The sequence below is a fragment of the Phalacrocorax aristotelis genome, chromosome 3 (assembly GCF_949628215.1).
Source record: "Phalacrocorax aristotelis chromosome 3, bGulAri2.1, whole genome shotgun sequence".
Taxonomy (NCBI): domain Eukaryota; kingdom Metazoa; phylum Chordata; class Aves; order Suliformes; family Phalacrocoracidae; genus Phalacrocorax; species Phalacrocorax aristotelis.
The window spans coordinates 101,030,801-101,053,095 of record NC_134278.1 but is presented as its reverse complement, the minus strand read 5'-3'; the positions used below and the strand labels follow the sequence as shown (position 1 = coordinate 101,053,095).

The 22,295-nt window shown below is 37.2% G+C and overlaps 1 protein-coding gene across 4 annotated transcripts; it reads left to right on the top strand.

The window, feature by feature from the left end:
* DNAH14 (dynein axonemal heavy chain 14) lies at window positions 1-21,629 on the top strand. 4 transcript variants are annotated; one of them, XM_075088769.1, is made up of 8 exons: window positions 1-207; window positions 5,670-6,002; window positions 7,696-7,808; window positions 12,815-13,026; window positions 13,781-13,912; window positions 15,209-15,342; window positions 16,895-17,059; window positions 19,273-21,629. In XM_075088769.1, the coding sequence occupies exons 2-8, from the start codon at window positions 5,817-5,819 to the stop codon at window positions 19,387-19,389; spliced, it is 1,059 nt and encodes a 352-aa protein (XP_074944870.1). In that variant the 5' UTR covers window positions 1-207; window positions 5,670-5,816; the 3' UTR covers window positions 19,390-21,629. The 4 variants fall into 4 exon arrangements, with proteins under 4 accessions (XP_074944870.1, XP_074944873.1, XP_074944872.1 ...); XM_075088772.1 differs by having other exon boundaries at window positions 4-207; window positions 5,670-5,950; XM_075088771.1 differs by lacking the exons at window positions 1-207; window positions 19,273-21,629 and adding an exon at window positions 18,565-18,649 and having other exon boundaries at window positions 5,773-6,002.
* The last annotated feature ends 666 nt before the right edge of the window (window positions 21,630-22,295 follow it).

The following is a 22,295-nucleotide window of genomic DNA, read 5'->3' as shown; positions in this document are numbered from 1 at the left end:
CAGGGCTAAATACATACCCAAAAAATTTTGGAGGTGGATCCAACAACAGTCTGCAAAACCACTCACTAAGGCTTCCTCAAGGAATCTCTTCTCCACTGGGTCCTGCATGAGTGTCAGAATGCTTTGGCCACAGAAGTTAGGCATGCACTTGCATAGTCTTCACTATTTAGGGCCATAGCCTGGTACTTCATCACCACTCTAAACAAGGTGAGATACTGTTTTTCTTTTGAGGGGATACTGGTTTTGCTGGAAAAATACATGTGATTATGGCTTCTTCATTTTATACCAGTGAATAAAAATTTTCATGCATCAGTTCCTATACTAGGTGGTGTATATATGCAAGCAGGTTTCTTATGAGTCCAGAACTGTTTATCCATGTCATTCTTTGGATTCCCAACACATTGCGGAACCTTCTTCTGTTACAAAGATTCCTTCACATGATTACAATAGAATAAAATAATGGAAAATCTGTAGGATGCAGGTGGATCTGGCTGCTTTGCCAATTAGTTGTGTTCTAGTGATTCTCGATTATGCACAGTGCATGCACTATTTGAAGATTTAAAGATTTTTATTTAAATGTATTTGAACTTATGAATCAGACTGGAAAAACATAGTTCTTCCTAACATTCCCCAACCATTCCTGAATGCCCTCAGATTAATTTTGTGATGTTTAGGGGTCAAAATTCTTTTAGAAACATTACTTCATATCCCCTAATGAAATACAGTGCTTGCTTTAGCAAACTGTAGATTTGTCAGCATGTGTTCATTTTATTTCTGTTTGCTTTCTTTGGTTAAGAGCATGTTACCCTTCCATCACTGTTGCAGTAATGTTATTTATCTTGGCACAAAGGGGACACAAAATTCCCAAATAAAGAGAAATCGCCTTAAATAAATCTACAAAACACTGTCAGTACAGTTATAGGTAATAAAAAAGGTAAAACACTTGAAGTTAATTTCAAAGCCACATAGAATTGTTCTGGTTTCAAGTATTAAGCAGATTCATGCAATTATTTAAGCCAGCAAACATAAATGGAACTGCGTCTCAAATTATTTGCTTCTAAATTCATAGTAACATGTAGAAAAGACTTTTTTATTCTTGGATTAAAAGTGAACATTTTTCAGCGGAACCTGTTCTAGAATAATAGGATAATATTGAAAGTCTCAGTTCTCAGGGGTCATCCTTTCTCAATCTTTCAAAAACCCAAACATTTATAAACAGAGAAATATGCAGATACAAATTAAGCCATACATTTTAGTGGCTGGAAAATACTGGGGTTTTTTTCAGTTCCAATTTTCTGTATTCTTATAACTGTGCAATGTTAACGACAAGTAGCTTCAGTAGGAGCTTTGCATGTAAATCTCCTGTGCATAAGTGGAAAACCAGACAATTTTCCTGGAAGTGCTTAATTATGTTTTATATCTCTTGAGATTCCATTTCCTTAGTACGACACTTGCTACTGATTCACCAAGCCAAACTTATTCAGATTAACATGTTTGAAAAAAATAATATTTTATTTGAGTATAAGTATTTCAGATTAACAAATAAAGGATTAGTCACCATTTAAATGTTTAGGGAAAGCCAGCCATGGTCAAATCAAGTATGGACGAGTTAATTCTGAGCAGACTTTTATTGTCCTTTTCAGATATCCAACACAGTGTGGCAGTCCAAATAAAATATCCTTAAATTTCTTAAAGCATACTTTGTTCTTTTAATTATGAAATAATGTTTTGATTAATGAAAAACAAGTTGAAGGATTTAATATGTATACACTGGGGGCTCAAGAAAACTTACAAGCAGACTGATTTCAAGATACTGAAGCACTAAATAGTTTTATCTTCAGAAAATTTACTTTGGTGAGGGTATAGTAACGTGATTATTTCACCTAAGTATTTGCTTTATTAACGTCTTCCTGAACTTCCTGTAGCTGGAAGCATCTCTCCGTGACGCAAATTATTGAAAGAAGTTAATGAAATAATTTACTATTGGCTTTACTCAGTATTACCATCTAAACAGTTTTCACCAAAAATGGAATGGTTTTCACCAAAAATTAACATTACTTCACCTCTCAATTGTGGGATTTTATTGCTGCAGTGACCACCCTCCAGCCAGAGGTCGGTACATGCCAAACCAAGGGTGGTGCTAGAAAAGCTGGGTGGCACAGCCTGGCTGGGGAGAGCTGTTAGACCTCAGCAACCCCCAGCAGTCCCCCCCAAGAGTCCCCCCTCAACGGTGCCCCCCAACGGTCCCCCAGGAGCCCCCGCTCGCGGCCAGGGGCCTTGCCCCGTCCCACCTGCCAGCTGCCGGTTGGAGGGAACGGCCACGTCAGCGGCCACGGAGATGGTGAGCAGAGCTGCTGTCCGTTGTGAAAAAGAAGGGCTTCTCTTTAGCCATGGCTTAGCTTAGGTTAACTTTCCGCCTTTCCTGCATTTAGAGGGGCCTCCAGTACCATGGTGGGGGGGGGGGTGGAAACAAGTTGACTGTGCCTGTTAAAGCCACTGAACAATTCAGGATTGTAAGAAAGCAAAACCAACCCTGAAGAGTGTAAGATTTCGTGACACTACAGGCGATAAAATAAATTAATAGCTGAGGGTTACTAAACCTAAACCTGCATAACTTCTGGTTCGAGGAGTGCCCAAGGGCTGGTTGTTGGCAGCATTGCTGTATGAGTATCCTAACGCTTGTGGCGCTGTCTTTGAGCTTGTGTCACTGGTCCTTGTTAGGAGAAGCCAAGCCGTTAAGAAAGGTTTGTGTTTCATTTCTTGAATATATATCATAGTCAGCTGTAAGAAGCCATTAAATAGTTTCCAACTACAATTAGGTACAATTTAAACAAGCATCTTACAGCTGCTGAGGGAAAAAGGTCCTGCAAGATAACACTGATGTGTCTTGGATATCCTGTCCCTGTTTATTACAGACTTGCAGGTTTTCATTTAGACATGCCTAAATTTTGACATACATAGTTACTAAGATATCTACAATACAGGTAAAGACTCTAACAAATCATACGTTTTTCAAGCACATACACGTTTTGTTCATTTCTCAACACTTTTTGCTGGCAATTGAAAAGATCAAGTATTTGGATTGACCATCAACTGAGTTTCAAGTCCTTATATTATTTGACTAGCTGAGTCCTTAATAAATAATCAATTTTTTTTTATACTTTGACTAATACATTTTGATCCTTGTGCCAAAACAAAAGGCACTTTTAAATTTTGTTTCTGTTCAAGAAAAGTGAGTGGTGTCTTCAGTTTTCCTTCCTTGTTAGCTCTGCCATCTTGCAATGCTCTAAAAGTTAATGAAATGGGTGGGGTCATAGTCATCCCCTCTGTTTCCCCCGATGATGTTACACCTCAAGCTTCTACAGGAGGAGCTTGGGGGTGTAGCTGGAAGGGGGTCTATCTGGACCTGTAACAGTAGATTCTTAGAAGACATGTGAGATATTGCTGTTAGAGGTACTAATTACTTCTGCACGGCTATTGCTAGTATAGCTGCTTCTGTATCAAAAAATGTTTTGCCTTTATAGCATTATTAATATATATGCCACCTCGAGGCATGATTGCAGTGTTTTTGGATCTAGCAGCTATGGGTAAAGAGTTTATTACTACTTAGTTGGAGCTTCCCACTTCCACAGTTGATATACTGCCCATGAACTGCCCTAATCAATTCTGGTGCACAGTTAGTTGTTGCATTGGTTTGAATCATCTGTTCTGCACTAAATAGATTGAGGAACATGCAAGTGATGTCTGAAAGTGTACTGGTTGTGGGAATATTAGCTACTGCTGGAGTGGTAAGAAATGGTACGGAAACAGCAGCACTTCATATTCTTGAGGTCTGAAGGGATGTCCCAGATCTAGTAGGAGTGGTTTGAAAGGATTACTGTCACCATTTGCTTACAGCTGCCTCAACAATTAATCTGCACAGCACTTCCCTGCTGAAACTTTTTTAGACTGTTAGAAACTTAGTTTATAAAGTAATACTACAAGATAGGGAAAAGTGCCACTTCTCACCACAGGATGCTTTTAAGTTGTCAAAAAGGTAACGTTGCCAGATGTTCAGAAATAAACTTCCACATTAATATTAGATCAGGATTCAGCAAACCTCTTCAGCACATGATGAAATTTAAGGTATGTTCATGCTTTACCATCTCACACTTCATCTTCAATCTAATGAGCACAGTGGCCTGCTGCTACTGTGAATACAGCTAGATCTAAAGAAGAGTGTATGGTTTCAGAAACAATCTCATCCACTGGGATAAGACAAGTCCTCCTTCCTTCCATTTCCTATTTTTAAGATCAACTGAGTGACCGGAGCACTGATGCAAAGGGCTAATTTTGGAACCCAAAGAAACAGGAGAAGAAAACTGAGCTCAAGGGGTCAGTGAAGCTTGCAGCCTCATAAAACTATGTTCTGCTGTTGAGTTGCCTTAACTCCCACTGTAATGAGCAAGTCTGCTGCTTTGACTTGTTAGGCTGAGTTTCAAAACCCTAGACTAAAGACACTGTAGCCAATGATTAAGCCTCTTGCTATTCAAATGCAAAGCAAGGCAACGTCTTTACCTCCTTCTATTTTATCTATGGCATACACTTTCTCTTGTGTAATATATAACAGCAACTAACATTCAAGCAGCTTTTATTCTTCCATGTACTCTGTTTATATCACTGAAAATGCAATATGGAGCATAATTTCAGTAGTGTTTCTTGAATTTAACTATTTGGCCAAAATAGTTAATAATATTTATAATGGCATGCAAATCAAACATCTTTTTCTATATATCAGCTATTTGGTGGGAAATGAGAGTGGTTAATTCTGTAAGGTATGGGTTGTAAGCTAATAACACATGAAATAAAGATGATGAAGGAACTGTGTGTCTTGTCAGACCACTTTCTCCTATCACATCTCTGTCTCTGGTCCACCACAAAGACCAAATCAGTGGAGGGAGGAAATGGCTTTACCTTCACTCTTTTAAACAAATGTCAGCACAAAGCAGATTTGCAAGTGGTGAACACAGCACAGACTGTTTTTGTACAGTAAGCTAGCATATGTTGACCCAGATCCTGCCCCTAGTTTTGCAGATGTTGATCTGCAGTAATCTATTTTGATCTGATTTTGATTTTACGCATACATATTTACAGATATAATTAACTGTTGCAAGTCAGCTTCTGGAGATAGAGACACCAGTTAGAGCTTACAATACTTAATAGGTATGTATTATCATGTTTGGGCTTTGATGATGCTGTGATCTCGAAGCATGTGAAGGAACAGAGAAGGGGGACCTAACTGGGAAACTAAGATAATATGATATCTGAGTGAGACTTGCAAGTCAGGAATTAAGACCTCTGCTCTGTCCTGGTTTTGAATGCTTTTTTTACTTTGTTAGAAATTACAGTGGTCTTTCTGAAGTGGAAATTTTAGATTACTATTTTTGTCTGGATTCAGGAGTTTTAAAAATCCTCAAAATATCTGTTCAGGCTGTTTTAAATTTTCCATATATACTGTATGTAGTACACAACTCTTAAAAAATTCAGAAATTCTTTTTTTTTCTTTTATCTAAATTATTATTAATGCAGTAAATGTGTTTGTCATTATAGTTCTATATTATTAATTTTTCAAGGTAAATAAATGTTTAATTTGCCACTTAGTGTACCATTAACTGTTTTTAATTTGTCAGCTGTGTGAACTTTCAGTTCCAACACTGCAGAAGCAAATATCCAAACACCGCCTGATTTCTAATAAGGCACGCAGATCTTCTCAAGTATAAAGATCACACTGAATGCATAGTGGGGAGACTGTCATTGCTGCAAATTTAATTCAATAGATGTTTTCTTACTGTGAGTTTGAAGAATACCTACTCCAGATGGATGAGCGAAACCAAGTGCTGAAAGAAAAATTGCTATCTCGTCTCCGGTTTGAACCAGACAAGACAGAGGTACTGCTTATGGGAAAAGACAGGTATAGTGCGTGTGAACCGGCTGACAGCAGTGAAAAAGACAACAATGAACTGGTGAGAATGTGCATGTTTTTAAACCAGACTACGTGGTAACATTTTAATTGCGGTTAATATCCTCCTAGCTATAGTCCCATTATACTAGAAGTCTGATGTATTGTTAACTATTATAATTATATAGTATTAAACTGGAGTTAAATACAAAAGCATGTACATTCCTGAATCCTTTCTAAGTCTGGAAGCCCAAAAGCCCAGAATGAGATCTTTAAAAATTCTGGTCAGTTGCTGCTAATCCTGGAGTCGGGGTGAGCTTGTGCACTTATAAATTAAAGCCAGTGCTGTTGCATGTGCACTTTTAGACCTAAGTCTGTGCCTGGGCAGCCATGACTCTTGAAAGCGTGCTGTTGCCGAGTTGTTAGAAGTGCCTTAAGAGTGGACCAAAACTGAAATATAATCAGACTTGTAGTAGAATATAGGGGCTTGTAGAGCCTCCATGGGAGTTCGCAACACTTAATATTGAAGTAACTTTTGCCGAACTCATTTTGTTTGTCAGGGCAGTTCTGGGGATATTGGGATGTTTTTTAAGACTGAAAAAAGTGATGTTAACCTAATGTGTAGGCAGGCATCCTTTGTATGGACAACCTTGATATACATAGGATAATCCTAGATTTATAGTATTTTCACATACAGCTTTTTTTTTTTTTTTTTTTTAATCTGGCTTCTGTCTGGGAAAATGTTATAAGAATACATGTCGATTACGTGTTTAATGCCTGTGCAGCTGTGGGAGTGAAAGTCTTCCTCCTAGGAACCTTGTAAGGAAAACTTCAGAGGATGCCATTTATTGTGAGGGATTTTCCTGGAGGAAGGATTTGATACTGAGTAACAATTAAAATATAGGAATTTGGAAGAAAAATGTTTTTGCTTAAATCCAACTACAGTCCTGCTATTGTTGGTGGAATCTCCTTCATTTGTTCCTACCCCACTACCCTCTGTCTCTCCAAAGCAGGGTACAATGGAGGGCCTCATGTTACTTAATTGCTCTTACCAGATATGCTACAGTATGAGTTAGTCTTCATTATTTAAAATATCTTCTCATAGAAGTAAACTGTAGCTCTCAAACATGAAACAAGTATTATATTCTGTTTTCCATTATCTTAGTTTTTTCTTATCCAGTGTAAACTGTTCATTCTCATCATTCATATAAGATACCAAAATTCTTTTTTATTATGCTAATTTGAATAAGTGAGATCAGACTTCTACATTTTGTATATGTGAATCCCTTGATCTCTCTATAAATCCATGTAAATGAATCTAATTTACACAATTAATGGAAGTATTGTCCCTTAGTTAGTGTTTGGCTTAAGTGTCCTGAAAAACAATGATTTGTTGTTCTAAATTTAGAATTTCTTTCTCTGAAGGTTTGTAACTATTTCAAGCTTAGGTTGATGGAAACCAGAGAAAGCAATTTTATACTCCATATGAAAATACCAGACATTAATTTTAGTGCTCTGAGCAGTTATTTTTAAGTCATTTATCAAGATTCTTTCTATAAGTAAATTTTCATGCACGTAAAATGCTGTATATCTTAACTCAGAAAAATTCTGTAATGAAAGCTGAGTTAAGCCATCAGTTGGTTTGAAATGTTTTCCATAGCTGTTAAATAAATGCCGCCTTTGATATTTTTTTTTAGATTATATGACCACTCACTCAATTATTGAAATTAGTGTGTTTCTCTGCCTTTTGTTCCCAGTCATCCTCAGTAGAGAAGAAATACCCTATTCTTCGCACAGCAGTTTACAGACCAAGAACAGAAAGGAAACACAAAGCAGCAATAAAAGAGGAAGGCATGTGTTTTGGAAATGTGTATGTGTAATTATATTTCTTTATCTTACCTTTTTGTTCTCTGTTACTTAAAATTTGAAACAGCAACGGATGTCTTCTACTGAATTATTTGATTGTTCTCTGCAAATTCTGTGAAGCCTGGACTGATGCTTCGACATAAACTTTATGATTTTTGCCCATTGCGATAGACTCTGATCTCAACTGTATCACTGAAAATCTGGAGAAGTGCTAGTGAAGTCATTGCAAATGGAATACAGTCTAGTCAATGGGGAATTATATACTATATTAATCTGCAAATCCATTCCTATGTACTGTGATGCTTTCATCTCTATAAAAGAAGACAAGTATTAGTATTTTTCAAATTTAGGGATGGAATATGATGACTCAGTTAATTTAATTGTTTAATGTTTATTTTCTTGAAGTGAAACTAAAGGAGTGTTCGTATTGCTCTCAAACACTGCAACATGGGCCAGACCCAACGGTATGAGATTCAACAAGCTAAGTGTTGGGTCCTGCACTTGGGTCACAACAACCCCATGCAACGCTACAGGCTTGGGGAAGAGTGGCTGGAAAGCTGCCCAGTGGAGAAGGACCTGCGGGTGTTGGTTGACAGCCGGCTGAACATGAGCCGGCAGTGTGCTCAGGTGGCCAAGAAGGCCAACAACATCCTGGCTTGTATCAGGAATAGTGTGGCCAGCAGGAGTAGGGAGGTGATTGTGCCCCTGTACTCGGCACTGGTGGGGCCACACCTTGAATACTGTGTTCAGTTTTGGACCCCTCAGTACAAGAAAGACATTGGGTTGCTGGAGCGTGTCCAGAGAAGGGCAACGAAGCTGTTGAAGTGTCTAAAGAACAAGTCTTAGGAGCAGCTGAGGGAGCTGGGGTTGTCTAGTCTGGAGAAGAGGAGGCTGAGGGGAGACCTTATCGTTCTCTACAACTACCTGAAAGGTTGCAGCAAGGTGGGGGTCAGACTCTTCCCCCTAGTAACAAGTGATAGGACAAGAGGAAATGGCCTCAAGCTGCGCCAGGGGAAGTTTAGGTTGGACATTAGAAAAAGCTTCTTCCCTGAAAGGGTTGTCAGGGATTGGAACAGGCTGCCCAGGGAAGTGGTTGAGTCTCCATCCCTGGAGGTGTTTAAAAGAAGGGTAGACGTGGTGCTTGAGGATATGGCTTAGTGGTGGACTTGGCAGTGATAGGTTAGCGGTTGGACTCGATGATCTTAAGGGTCTTTTCCAACCTTAACGATTCTATGATTCTATGAAAAATCTTTGAAGTGGCATGACAAGGTGAAGGGATGATGTATTCTTGCCAAGAATTGAAGATTCAGAAGAATTGCTATGGTTGGATCAGTGAAGTCCAGGATTCTGTCTCTACCATTAGCAGGAGTAGAGGCTATTTAGGGAGATCACGCAAGCCTGCCTGATTGCCTTCTGCAGTCCATTTCCCTTGTAGTCCCCTAGCATCCATAATTATTGGATTCTGAAGGTTTGGGGCTGCAGCTCTGCCATATATCTATGAACCTGTTGACCATAAACTTGTCTTCTCCCTTCTTGAACCTCCTTATACTGTCATCCTCCACAGATAGCTGTGCTAGGAAGCTCTAGGATTTCATAACCCCCAGTCTCCTGGCAAGGTTCATCTTTTGGTTTCCTTTTCCTTTCATACAGATAGTGAGAAGGGAAAATATTTTTCTGAGTCTGAAGAGACAAGAATGCTTTCTTACAGGCAAACCCCATTCCTGAATTTTGTGGATTGGATTAAAACCACGCTTGGGGTATTTTATCCTAAATTACTTTTTTAAAAAATTAAGTTTGTCTACCAGTTTCTTCTCAATGGATTTTCTACTAACTGATCTGTTGCATCTAAACTTATATGAGAGATGTAAACATCTGGAGGAAGTGAACTTCTCAGTTTGTGAAAAATTAGTTTTGTGTAATGGAACCACAATTTTCATCATTCCTGAGCCAGGCAGAATGGTATCCATCCCAGATATTGGAAAGTATTTGACTGGTAAGGATCTGCATTCTGGCTTGTATCACCAGCCACAATACATGCTGCTAATTGCCTAGTTTGATTAGTAGGTGATGTGAGAAAAAGCTGAGAGGAGGAATCCAAGCATGGAAATTGAAGATGGAAGTGTTTCTGGGGAGTGAGTAGGGAGTATTAAGGCACAGATTAGGAAACTGCCAGTCTTCATTAGTTTCAGTGCTCGCAGTACAACTTATTTTGTAGTTGTGTATTTTGCCCAGATTAAATTTTTGGCTTTGTACATTTGTCTTCAGAAAAGCATGTAAGTTCTACTGCTACTATATCAGGGGCTGCTAACATGGATTTCTGTCTCATCTTTCACATACTGGATTTGACTTTGCCAGTACTTTATAATTCTTCAGTTAACAGAGGAATCTTATTTGGGGTTGTCATTTTGCTACCTGAGGATTCACTTTTTTGCTTTCATGCTTCTCTTTTGAGAAGGCAAAACTCCTCTTAGCGCAGATCTGTCTGCACTGGCTGTACCATCCGGTTCAGTACAGTCTAGTCCTCCGCTCTTTTTTAGATTTTTCTGACAAGTTTCTTTAAGAAATTTTCTTTGCTCTAACTGTGAAGAAAGGATTCTATAACAGTTAGCTCCCAGCCCCCAAAATAAAGGATATTCCTATACCTTTGAATTAAGGAAGATCAAGTCTCCATTCATAAACTCAAGTACAGATGATTGCTAACCACCATAATCCTCTTTGCAGCCAGGGAACTAGTTTGTACCTCTTATCTTTAGGAATAAGTTTTCATATTTGATGGCATGTTATCAAATGGAAAATGTAATTTATAGTGAAGGAGGGCCATTACTGAGGAAGATTCTACTGATCTACTGGTCTAGGTAAGATGACAGCAGACCAGCACAGTGCAGCACTATGTCCTAGCTAGAGAAGAAAAAGTGTTTCTTCCTAATAGTTAGCAGAGGGCAGCTGCATAATCTTGACCCGTGGAAAGGTAAACATGCAAAATTCAAACTTTATTCTAGTATGAGGAATGCCATTTATAGGACCATGTCAGAGTCTGGCCAATTTACACTTCCTCCAAGAATTCCAGTTCTGAGTGGACATTGGTGTCTCTCAACGTGACAGTCTCATGTGGGAGATGAGGATTCACTTGTCTGTTCTGGGCCATGTTGTCTTCTGCATCTATGTACTGCTGTGTGACAGATGTGTCTCAGATATGTGCATGGGGGTGACTGTGGTCTCTGCCAGATAATCAGTTAATTTACTGATATCTAGATAAATATTGTATATGGTTATCTACATAGTAGATAATCACTACTCTGTTATCATGTCCTCTCTCACTTTCTTCCATCTTTCTGGAAAGCAGCTGCTGTTCCTGTCCTTTCTGATTAGTCTCTGAATTAACACATGGAACATTCATGCACAGCTTCAAGGTTCAAGATCTCTGGAAGAGCCATACTGAGAATGCTAAGGTAGCTGCTACATCTAGCTGAGGCTGCTGGCGTATCAGGCAAAGTTGTTCCTTTTGTCGAAGACCTGAAGTCGGTCTTCAAAAGAACAGGCTGCTGCTGAAGTGCTACCCACAGCTAAGTGTGCGTGTACCACAAGAAAGATATTACAGTGAACAAGTACCAGGACAAGAAAGAAGATATCGAATAGAGTAACTTCTTTGAGATGTATTTTTGGTATGAACAGTGCTCACCCTGCCCTTCCTTATAGTAGTTTGTATTATGGAATTCTGTCCTGGAAGAGAAACTTCAAGACTTGTACACTGATATTTCACACTGTTTTGGGAAGCGTGTATACAGTGTGTGGGTGCTGCTAAAGCCAAAAGTTCTGGCATGTGGGTTTTAGACAATTTCAGCTTCCCTAAGTGATTCTTCTTTGATGCCATTGCCACTTTGATATAATCTAGATTATGAATTAGCCTTTTCAGTCTCAATTATATAGCCTGAATTTTTTACAGCATATCCACACTGGAGTGGACCAACAGTTAGTTGGTTACCTTAATTAAGGTAACAGTTAGTTACCTTAATTCATTTTCCTACTGCTGTTCCTGTGGTTTATTTTTGGTTGTTACTGAAGATGTAATTGGTTAAATGGGAGTAAGATGTGCATGAAATCTTTACTTCCTTCATGGATTTTATTTATTTTTCATTTTGTCCTGACAAGTGAACTTATTTGGAACTTCCCAGATTAAAAATATATCTAAACCATGTATGCTTTAGTGACTGCAGCACCAACAAGATGTGCAAGAAGCTGGTGTAGATGACTCTTCTGTGTCTTTTTTTTTCTGCATTTTAACTGCTTATAGTTATTTTTCTTCTGTTTTCATACAAACAGACAAATGTAGTGCACATACTTTTCAGAGCTGTCTTGCTTAACCTTGAATTATTTTTTCATGCATATCGAACTTATTTAAGATATTTTCAGATTGGTTTACAAATCTAAGAATAAACTTGAAAAAAAACCCCAATAGAATACAAATCCTGCATTACAGGATTCTTATTTTTATGCTTTCTCTAGGAAATAATTTAATTTACAAAAAACAGCTTATTACCTTCTTTCTGCTTTTATACCAGATACCATGCTGTTGGAATTACTAAGAATGAGAACAAATTATACCATTGATTTTTTGAAGTATTATTTTCTTATTTGTGTTTTCCAGAGCTTAAACTTAGTTTAGTCTTGAAGCTCTCTTACCTTTGAGGCTAATGAAAATAATGATCAGGTTTTATGTAATACTGCTTCTGATGCCTATAGGTCAGAGCACAAGAGGTAGGGCTGTAATTTTATTTTGATTCCTTTCCCCACCCTCACTGTATAATTTATTAATCATGAATAAAGCTCTAATTCTGTGCCATAAAGCTCTAATTCTGTGCCATAAAGCTCTAATTCTGTGCCATAGGACATCTGTACCTTAATTGTAAATGCAAACCATTATACAAGTTGTATTTTAGTTGGTTGTTCTATTTTGCCTGTATGACTGAATCTTCAGGTTTTTTCCTAAAAGAGTGTATCGTTCAATTTTAGACTCTCAAGAATATATAAGGAGGGAAGAGAAGAATCTGTTTGTCAGCCTACTAGCATGTCAGAGCATGAGACAATGAAGTTAAAAAGGAGCACAACAAAAGCAGTGTCCTTAATGTCAAAGAATGAGAATTTGAAAAAGACACTTCCCACAGCTTCTGATTGCAAAGGAGTTCAGCATGGTTTTGGCACACCACCTTCATCTTCTGTACATGGTAAAGTACCTAAAGTGACAGAAAAGGGGTAATAAATGGTATTATCTTTTTCCTCATCATTGTAACAATTCCTTGTGAAACAGTTGTAAATAGTGTCCTCCAATGCATTTCTAGCAGAGTACTGTAAGTCACAAGCATTCCAGTTTTTACTTCAAGTGTGGCCTGTTCTTTTTCTATTGTCCTGCCGAAAATAGAAGACTTACTGGGCTTCTAATATTTGGTGAGATATAGGATTGCAGTGGGCAGCTGTAGCACGAACGTACGCTCTGTCCTTCTCTCCAAAACCTTCAGAAGGGAATGCTCTTCTTTCTCTGGGCATTGCAAGGGATCAGAACAATTTCTTTGTCAGAGTTGAATGCATAAAAAGACTCCTGCAAAACTTCACATCTTTTTTTTTAAAAAAAAAAACAAAACAAAACCGAAACTAAAAACCAGAAGAAATGGAATAGTGGCACTGTAACACTGACTTTAATTCAGTATACAAACTGCAAAGTGCATAAGAGTATGTGTTTATTGTGGTTTTATGAAGTTACAGTTATCCATACTTCATTTCTGTGTAGATTTACCTGTTCAAAGTTTCTTTAAGTGAAAACGCTGTGTAATGGGTCTTGAAAATGCTTTTTTATCACATTTCGGGAAGTAGATGTTGCAGAAATGTAAGCTTGTAGGAAGGTTAACTTAGATTAGAAAATGATGGGGCATAGTGATCTGCTTTAAATGACTAACATTTTTCTTTTTAATGGGTCGGTTGCAGATAATATTAGGACTGAAATGCAAACAGCTGGTTTGGAACCGACTTGCCAAAAAAAGACTTGTGAGCAACCAAAAGTTGAAAGATCTTCTAAAAAACCTTTGAGAGCAAAAGTTTATTCTTATGATAGAACAGGTACGTAAGCCATAGCACTGGGGGAAAGACTGCTCTTAGTTATGCCTGTACAGCCTATATATTTATGTCAGATTTACACTGAAATAGTGGAGAACATATTCAACTGCTACTGTCTTTCCTCACCCCCCTCCTGCATTCAGAGTAAGAGTATGTGTGTAGGGGAGAGCTGATACTCTCTGATAAATGATAGAGTGCTGTAATTTTAAACCTTAGGCTTCAAAAGGCTAAGAACTTTTTCTTCCGTATTGGCCTTCTGGTGGTTTTTTTTTTAATACCTGATCTCAAAGCCGAATTTACTTTCAGACAGCAACTGAATTCTTATTTTAAGGTTGTTTATAATTTGTAGTTAACTACAGTCAGTTTTCTTTAAATTAGAAGATTCGTAAAGAGTAATCATGTTTTCCTTCTTATCTTCCAGGATTAGTGTCAGGAAAAATAGATTCTGATCATTATTTCTCCATTAAAAATATCTGTCACTGAGTCTGAAAACTGTGAGGGAGTGATGCCATGGCTGGATTCTAATGTTTCGTTGTTTTGGGTTTTTTTCTGGGGGGTGTCTTTTTATTTCTTCCGCAAACCTTTTTTTCTATGCACATTTTAATGGGGATTAAAAACCATGGGGAAAAAATATTTGTAATACTTTCCAGGACTCTCAAATTGTTTTCCATAATGTTATAGAATCTTTCATTCAACTGGAGTGTTCTTCTCCTATTGGACTAGACTAGATTGATCTGATTTCTAAAGGGGCAGTATGTTTCCGTGTAAAAAGGAATTTCTTTTCAATATTAGAAAGAAAAGTATTATTGCTATTTTTTTGTTTTCAACGTTCTTTTTGTTTAGCTGAAATTTTGCTATGTCTTCAGAAGCTTTTTCTCATTCTTTCAGGCTTTTTAGCATTTGAGGTGGTCTTTGGCCTGTAAATCATATATTCTCTACTGAGTAGTTTGAATTTTGCTGTGTAAGTTACACCAAAGATCAGTGTAGAATCACTGAAAATTAAAATTACTTTGAAGTAAATTGAACCACTATTCTTCAATTGCAGGAAAAGACATTTGAAATATCTGGTGGCTTTTTTTTTTTTTTTTTGAGAAAGACTTTCTAACATATGTTTTTCAGTGTCTTCCAACTCGGACAAAATAACATTAGACCAATCCTCCACACTTGTTAAGCTTATGCAATGAAACTCAAGAATGAATGGCTGGCTGGCTTGCGCAATGAATCTAAAGATTTTATGTTTAAGGGAAAAAAAAAATCCAAACCTTTTTTTTGTCTTTTTGTCTTTTCTTGATGTACCAGAACCAATTGATGATGATGTTATAATGCATATTTTGAGGCTTCGAGGCAAACTTGGCTGGGAAACAAAGTTACCATCATATGAATGGTTAACTAGAGAGGCTGATGTAGCCAGACTTCAGAAGTTCCCACTTACGGTGATTTTTACTTTTCCTTCTCCACATCCTGTGCAATTACATGTTCTAGAAATTATGCTGGTTATAAATCCAAACATACTAATTTCCTGAAAGCTTTTGCCTGTGAAAAAGGATAGATCCATTCTTAGAATGAACAAAATGTTTAAAAAGAATAAACTATTAGAATTCTAATTAGCAGGATTGAATTCTAATTCTTAAAAATAGGAATTGGAAGCCAAATTATGCTTTGCAATGGTCAGAGCCTTAGCAGAGGAGATGGTCAGAACAGTGGTACCTAGAACTATTTATTCCATCTTTAGTTCCAGAGCAATCACTTAATCTCAGTACTTAGCCAGTGCTCCCCATAGTTGAGTTATTCTAGCACTAAGTTGAGTTGTGATCATGTCTGTCCTCATCAGACATGCCAAGTATGAAGCCAGCATTTATTGTGAGTGGTACTGGGCAGCCTGCTCTTGATGCAGCCAAATGGGAAGCCACCTGTGTTCTCTTACTAGTTTGGTGCATTCAAAGACAGGCAGACGCATATCTGGTTAATCACAGTTTTGCATGCATGCTTTTTCATGAAAAAAAGAAATAGGTAACAGAGCAAAAAAAATTAGGCTTCTTTCGATGTGCACAACATTGTGAAATATTTTGGACACACAATAAAAATAAATATGTGTTATCTTTTATCCCTTGGGATTTTTGATTTCAGATATGGCTGCAAAATATTTAAGAAGCGTTGTGGTTGTACACAAAACTAAAATGTCTTCCAGCTATAATGATGCATTTTCAAAACAACTAGATACCACTGATATCTACCATCTTAAACTGTTAAATGTTTGCTACTGAAGACCTTTATAGTGGTTTTTAAGCTTAACAATGCTTACCACTTTCTATAGATGGAGAAACTTAATTGCTAAAAGTTTCTTCAAGTTTGGATAAAAAATTTGGAACACTAACAGGGTTATATGAGACTTTTCTCAACAAGAAATAATAATATTGTTATAGTTCCTGGTGGAACTGAAAAATAACTATTTAGAGTGGTAATAATAGAGTAGAAAAATATGATGATAATAGAAAAATTTTCCAGTCAATTCATTACAATGTACCAGTACTTAAGGGGTAGCTACAAAGAACATGGAGACTCCCTTTTTACACGGAGTCCCATGGAGAGGACGAGGGGGAATGGACACGAGTTGCTCTTGGGGAGATTCCGATTGGACACAAGAGGAAAATTTTTCACAGTGAGGACAGTCAACCATTGGAATAATCTCCCCAGGGAAGTGGTTGACTCGGCCATGTTGGACACCTTCAAGATTCGTCTGGACAGGGTGCTGGGCCATCTTGTCTAGACTGTGCTCTTCCTAGAAAGGTTGGACGAGATGATCCCTGAGGTCCCTTCCAACCTGCGATTCTGTGATTCTGTGTAATTCGGTGTTATTACTAAGTTTGTTTTAAGCATGTTTGGATATTTTATTTATCTTATTGTAGTAAAATATATAGATATCTAATTTGTAACAATGAAAAACAAATTATATATCTATGTATAAATTATTTCCTCTTTTGACAGAAATGTTTACAGCTAAAAGATAGTGGGGAATATATATATTGTCTTCCACGAAACAGGAACAACTCTAAAGCTCCTTACAACACATACGATTTACAGGTTGTCTCTACAAATACAGCTATGCAAAACAAAGAATACTGGACTGTTACAGCTTCATTTGTGACTAAGGTAACATATTGTACAGCATACAGAACAACATGAACCCAGAGATTTCCATGGGAAGAACATTTTTCTTTTAATTTATTATCATGTTGTATTCCCATTGCAATTATGTTACCTTCTTTGAATGAGAGCTTACTGGTTCCTCCTAAAGACAAGTCCGCTGTTGGCTTTGAGCTGAACATAGCTTATCCTTTTGCTCAGGCATGTGGTTAGATCTGGAACTATGGTATAGTTCAAGACTAGGTGTATCAGAAGATGGGTAACTTAAAACTTGGCACCCGGTAATCCGCTAACTATCTGCATTTCTGGGCATAGTAATGCGCAACAGGGAGTACACTCATCCGGCATGTTCTGATCTCCGACAAGGGCATACCCTCTGCTGATAGTTGAAACTGGTAACTTTCATGACTTACCTTTGCTTATTCTGTTCTTTTGCTCTTTGCATTGTAAATAGGTAAGCCCTTAGTGACTTACTGATGAGTCTTTGTTTAGTTTTGGCAGCATTATCTTTTTTAAAAAATAAAAGACCGAAGTTTATTCTCTATCTTCCAATGACTTAGGCCTATGTAAGGCTGCTGAGAGACTGGCTCTAAGCCACCCTCTCCATCGCATTGGCACTGGTGATTTCATGGCCAGTATGTTGGATCATCTCACTAATTCAGCTGAAAATGAATGAAAATAATTGGTATGTGTATTTATCTGCTTGCCAGGTTAATTTCAGTCAAATTAGAGAGCTAATCCATCTCACCAGGAGCACAGAGTACTGATATGCCTAAAAGAAGCACTAAAAATAATACCTTTTAAGAGTATGAGCACCACATTGCAAGATGTTTCATCAGTTCTTAAATGTCTTTGAAGACAACTCAACTTTGAAGCCCTTTTTCTCTTTAGCATTAGTGAAGTTTAAAACTAGTATGACACTAACTTTGCATGGAAGAAGTGATAATTGCATAATTTACATAATTGGATTGTTGCTGGATGCTAAAGTTAAACTTTTTGTTGTATGTATGAGACACATGATTTGAATGTCAGAAAATTACAGACATGGCTTAGGAACTGATGCAATTACTATTGTTACAATGGGAAAGATGTATTTGCTGCCAGTGGAGGTACTAAGATGTTATAAAACCAGATTGGAAGAAAAGACTAAGTGTTGGCAACCTGACCAGGAAAAAAAGGCTGCAACCTCGTTCCTTTGCCTTCAGACTGCTTGCTGTAATACATAAATTTGAAGTACAATCTTGATTTAAATACAAAGCTATTTGTTTCAAAACGTCTGTAATAGAAGATCTGCTACTTGCTTTGGCTAAACCATTTGTTCGAAACAATTACTAGTGCTTAGTAGCCAGTCTTCTCTCTTTTATACTCCTATGAAAGATAATGAAGATTTCTACAAAAGTACATATGCCCATTGCTGCTTTACTGTATCCTTGCCAGTCAGAATCCAGTCCATAATCTGAAAAGGAATTATGCTAATTTACAATTCCTAATTTTTATATCCTTTCACACAGGTGTGAACATTCTCTTTGGAGAATGAAAATCTATTTGCTTACCCTGTTGTTGATTTGCTTCTGAGAAGCTGTCTGCCTACCTGAAAGATATGGCAGAGGTTCAAGGAAAGGTTTTTGGAGTGTGCTGCCAGAAGGGGTTATGGTGACCACCCTCTGAGTGGGTATATCTGCCCACATTGTACTGGAAATCTTTCCACAAGCCTAAATCTCTTTTCCTCTTATTCAGTGTTGCATCATGCTGTGATGGGAAGAAATTAATATTCCATAGTTTTACTTGCTAACAGTAAATAAGTCCATTCAGATTTCTCCTTCCTACGTACTTTCTGTGAGGTAAAGCGTTTCTATACAAGAAAGGTGTTCAGTAATCCTAAATGAATGGATATTAAAATGTACTGAGGGACTTTCCTAACTAGGGACAGTCTCAGATATCTGCTTGAATATTTTCCTGAATAGTATGTATGTGCCATAATGACATATTTTGAATGAAAGAAATATCTTAATATTTAAAATCATAAAAACATGTCATAGCTGTCAGCTTGTTCAAAACTGAATAAAACCTGCATTGGTAGACAAAATAAAATGTGGTGAATTTTGCCACCACTGAGGTAATCAGTATTGATGCTTTTTGTCTTTGATAATGACGGTTCAGTAACATTTGTAAAATTCTGTTTGAAAAGCTACTGTATATTTTTTCTTCATTTTCCCTAGTTTTCTGCAGGCCATAAATTAGGAGGAATGGAAATAACACCAGTGCCACAATGGCTGCATGAGAGAGAGCTGTATTATAGGTTACTCAATTTGAATTTATTTTCCAATTTCAGGTAAGGAAATGAAAAAAAAACACTAACATTAAAAAAATTAATTTAAGTTAACCAATAATTTTCAATGTCTTTGTATGATAAAATGCCAACTTAATACTATGTTAATTCCTGCATAGGCATTTTCAAGAATTACAATATCTAAAGACTACTCAAAATCTTTTCGGTTCTTATGTCTGAGTCTTTAACAGAACCAAACGTCCTCTTTTCTCTTCTGTTATTTTATGTTTCTTCTTCTTAATTTATGTAACCTTAGAAAAAGTAAGAATACCTCTGGTAATATCTTCCTAGGCACTAAATTTTAGGAGGCAAGTTAATTCTTCCATTTGTTCTCTTTCACATTATATAGAATGTATGAAATAGCTAATACTGTTCACCTTATATAGATTGCATTCAAACAAATTATGTAGTGTAAGATCGAAGAAAATGTTTAGTGGCTGACTGTTTTGGAAACATCTGTAAAAACATGATAGCTGACTTTTAACTTCTTGCTTAGACTAATATTAAACATCTACCTCCTACACATTTGTCTCATTATTTCACTTTTATTACTTTTTAGTGGGAGATCCTTGTTTCCGGTTTATTTTTTACTTTCATCTACAGAATATTGCTGGAAGTGATTCAGTTGTGGTACTTGACCCTGTGTCTCATGTTGGATTTGTGCGTGCAAGTTTTTTGGGTGTTCATCAGTCATCATAATGATGGCATCACAAATTTAATGCATTTTTGAAATTGCATTTTATGTTTGCCAGTGCCACATATAGAAATCAACCAAAGTAATCCTGGTTTTATTTCATTACACTGCTCCACAAAATTCTGACAGCATTTGTTGTTACTGAATGCATGTATATGTGTCAATTAGTGAATTAACGATTGCTGTGATGGGAATGTTTAGAAGACAAATAAGCCAATTTGAAACTTCTGAACAAAATTTTACTAGACTGACATTCTTTAACTACGCACTTTGTGTTAATGCTTAGTTCATATCCATTATTAGTCATTATTGCCATCACAATCTCTGTGAGCTGATGTGGTGTTTAGCAGTTCTTGATTGCCTTGGTCACTGAGGTTGAGGAACTAAGACTCAAAACCTGTCTACCAAAGGAAGGAGACACTATAATGAACATGTTACATCTCTTCTCCCCACCCAACCACACTGGGGATCCTACCCGTTTATAAATGTACTGTGTTTATATTGTTTCTAGACAATTGGCCTCTGCCTCTGGGCTAGGTGTTGCAAAAGCTTAACGAGTGCTTTCCCAGGATGCAGCAGGTGTGTTATCCTGTAGCCTGACTGGGCTTCTTTTTGTTTCCGTGTTGATTTTCCTCAGTTAGCTGCTGTATCTTTTCTTAAAGCAAAAGTTAGTTTACCCAGTTTTGGGGGTTGTGTTTTCTTACTGCCCAGTAACTGACTGTCGGTGAGTTATGGGTTCTGGGACACTTTGCTTTCAACCTGTGACCATATTTTGAGGGTCATTACTGTTATCCGATGTTTAACCTGCATCCCAACAAGAAACGTCTGGTGCCAAAGTCCAGTTTACACAGGAAGTTCTCAGGACAAGTTGGTAACAAGCCTAATCAGCCAGGACTGTGGCTTGGTGCAGTTAACATAAGGCACAGTTAGCTTAAATCTTCTGGTTTATTATTGGCAGAGGCAACACTGGTTTTACTCAGCACAAAATTGCTTATGCAGTTATGGTCAACTAAGTATGCTTATGTTTGGGTTTAAACCAAGCTAATATTAATGTCTGCTTAGTGTACTTTGTCTTTTGTGGGTACAACAGGCCTCTGCTTTCGCTATACTTTCCATACATCTGTCAAGACAGACAAAGAGATGTGGAGGCAATGTTTGGGAGCAGATTTAGAAAGCAGAAATTGGCCAAATAGATCTACATCTGTCTCCCAACAGCCTAAGTGCTGTTAATGAGCTGTTGCGACAGCAGGTGTGAGATCCTGTAAAATTTACATGCATAAATAATTATTTCTGCTGTTTCTAGAATGAAGAAATACTTTCTAGTCTGGAAAATCAATGTTAGAAGAAGCAAGATGAACAAGACCAAGACAGTTTGAATGTAGGTTTTTCATGCAAAAAGAATTAAAGAATACTTCCATCTCCTGCTGTACAGTTTACCAATTTGTATTTTATTTTCCTTAAATACTTTATGAATCAACAAAGACCATTATACAAATGCCAGATTACCTGTTGGTAACAGCATGGAAGACTTGCTCTAATAAAATCTTTACACTACTTTTATCTTGCTGTGAAGGAGCCTGGATTTTTTATCTGGAGAAACCTGAGATTTAATTTGATTTTTGTCTAGTGCTAAGCACAGTGGGATTCTGCTTTATGACTAGGGATTTTCATGATAAATGGGATGAAAAATAATAATTAGTATAGTGTTATATTGTAAAATGAGAGTTGTTGCACCAAATGCAGGCTGAATATGGGCTGAATGAGAAGATGGAAGTCAGTCTGTATGTTGAGGTGAGTAAACAAAATCCCATCACACTTCATCTATTCTCCTTAAGTGCATCCATTATTGGCATGTAAATAATATTTGTATTATGTAGGTTTGATAATGAAAAAGACATTGTTAACTCTTCACAAGAGTTGTTTTTTCCCCTTTTATGGAAGGGTTTTCTACAGTTAAGATTATTCTTACAGGTTTTTAATTAGCCCTTGCATTAGGAAGAGGCGTCTTTCTGGGGTTTATATCAAAATGATTAGCTTTGTGCAGAGAGCCTATGGATTAGATCTTTCACATGTACCTGGGGGTAAGGAACTGGGAAAGTTTGATGGCCTTTTTCTTCTGTTTGAACAGTCAAGTGGAAAAGGCATAAATTGTCAGGTAGTCCTTCGTCTGTCTAATTTTGAAGTACTGAAATAGGAAAGGCATTCAAGTAAACAGGGTT

Excerpts from the sequence above, each read along its gene's own strand:
- DNAH14 (XM_075088769.1), top strand. The coding sequence starts at position 5,817 with ATGTTTTCTTACTGTGAGTTTGAAGAATACCTACTCCAGATGGATGAG. Across the intron at positions 7,809-12,814 it reads GGCATGTGTTTTGGAAATGT|ACTCTCAAGAATATATAAGG; the intron begins GTATGTGTAATT and ends GTTCAATTTTAG. Across the intron at positions 13,027-13,780 it reads ACCTTCATCTTCTGTACATG|ATAATATTAGGACTGAAATG; the intron begins GTAAAGTACCTA and ends GGTCGGTTGCAG.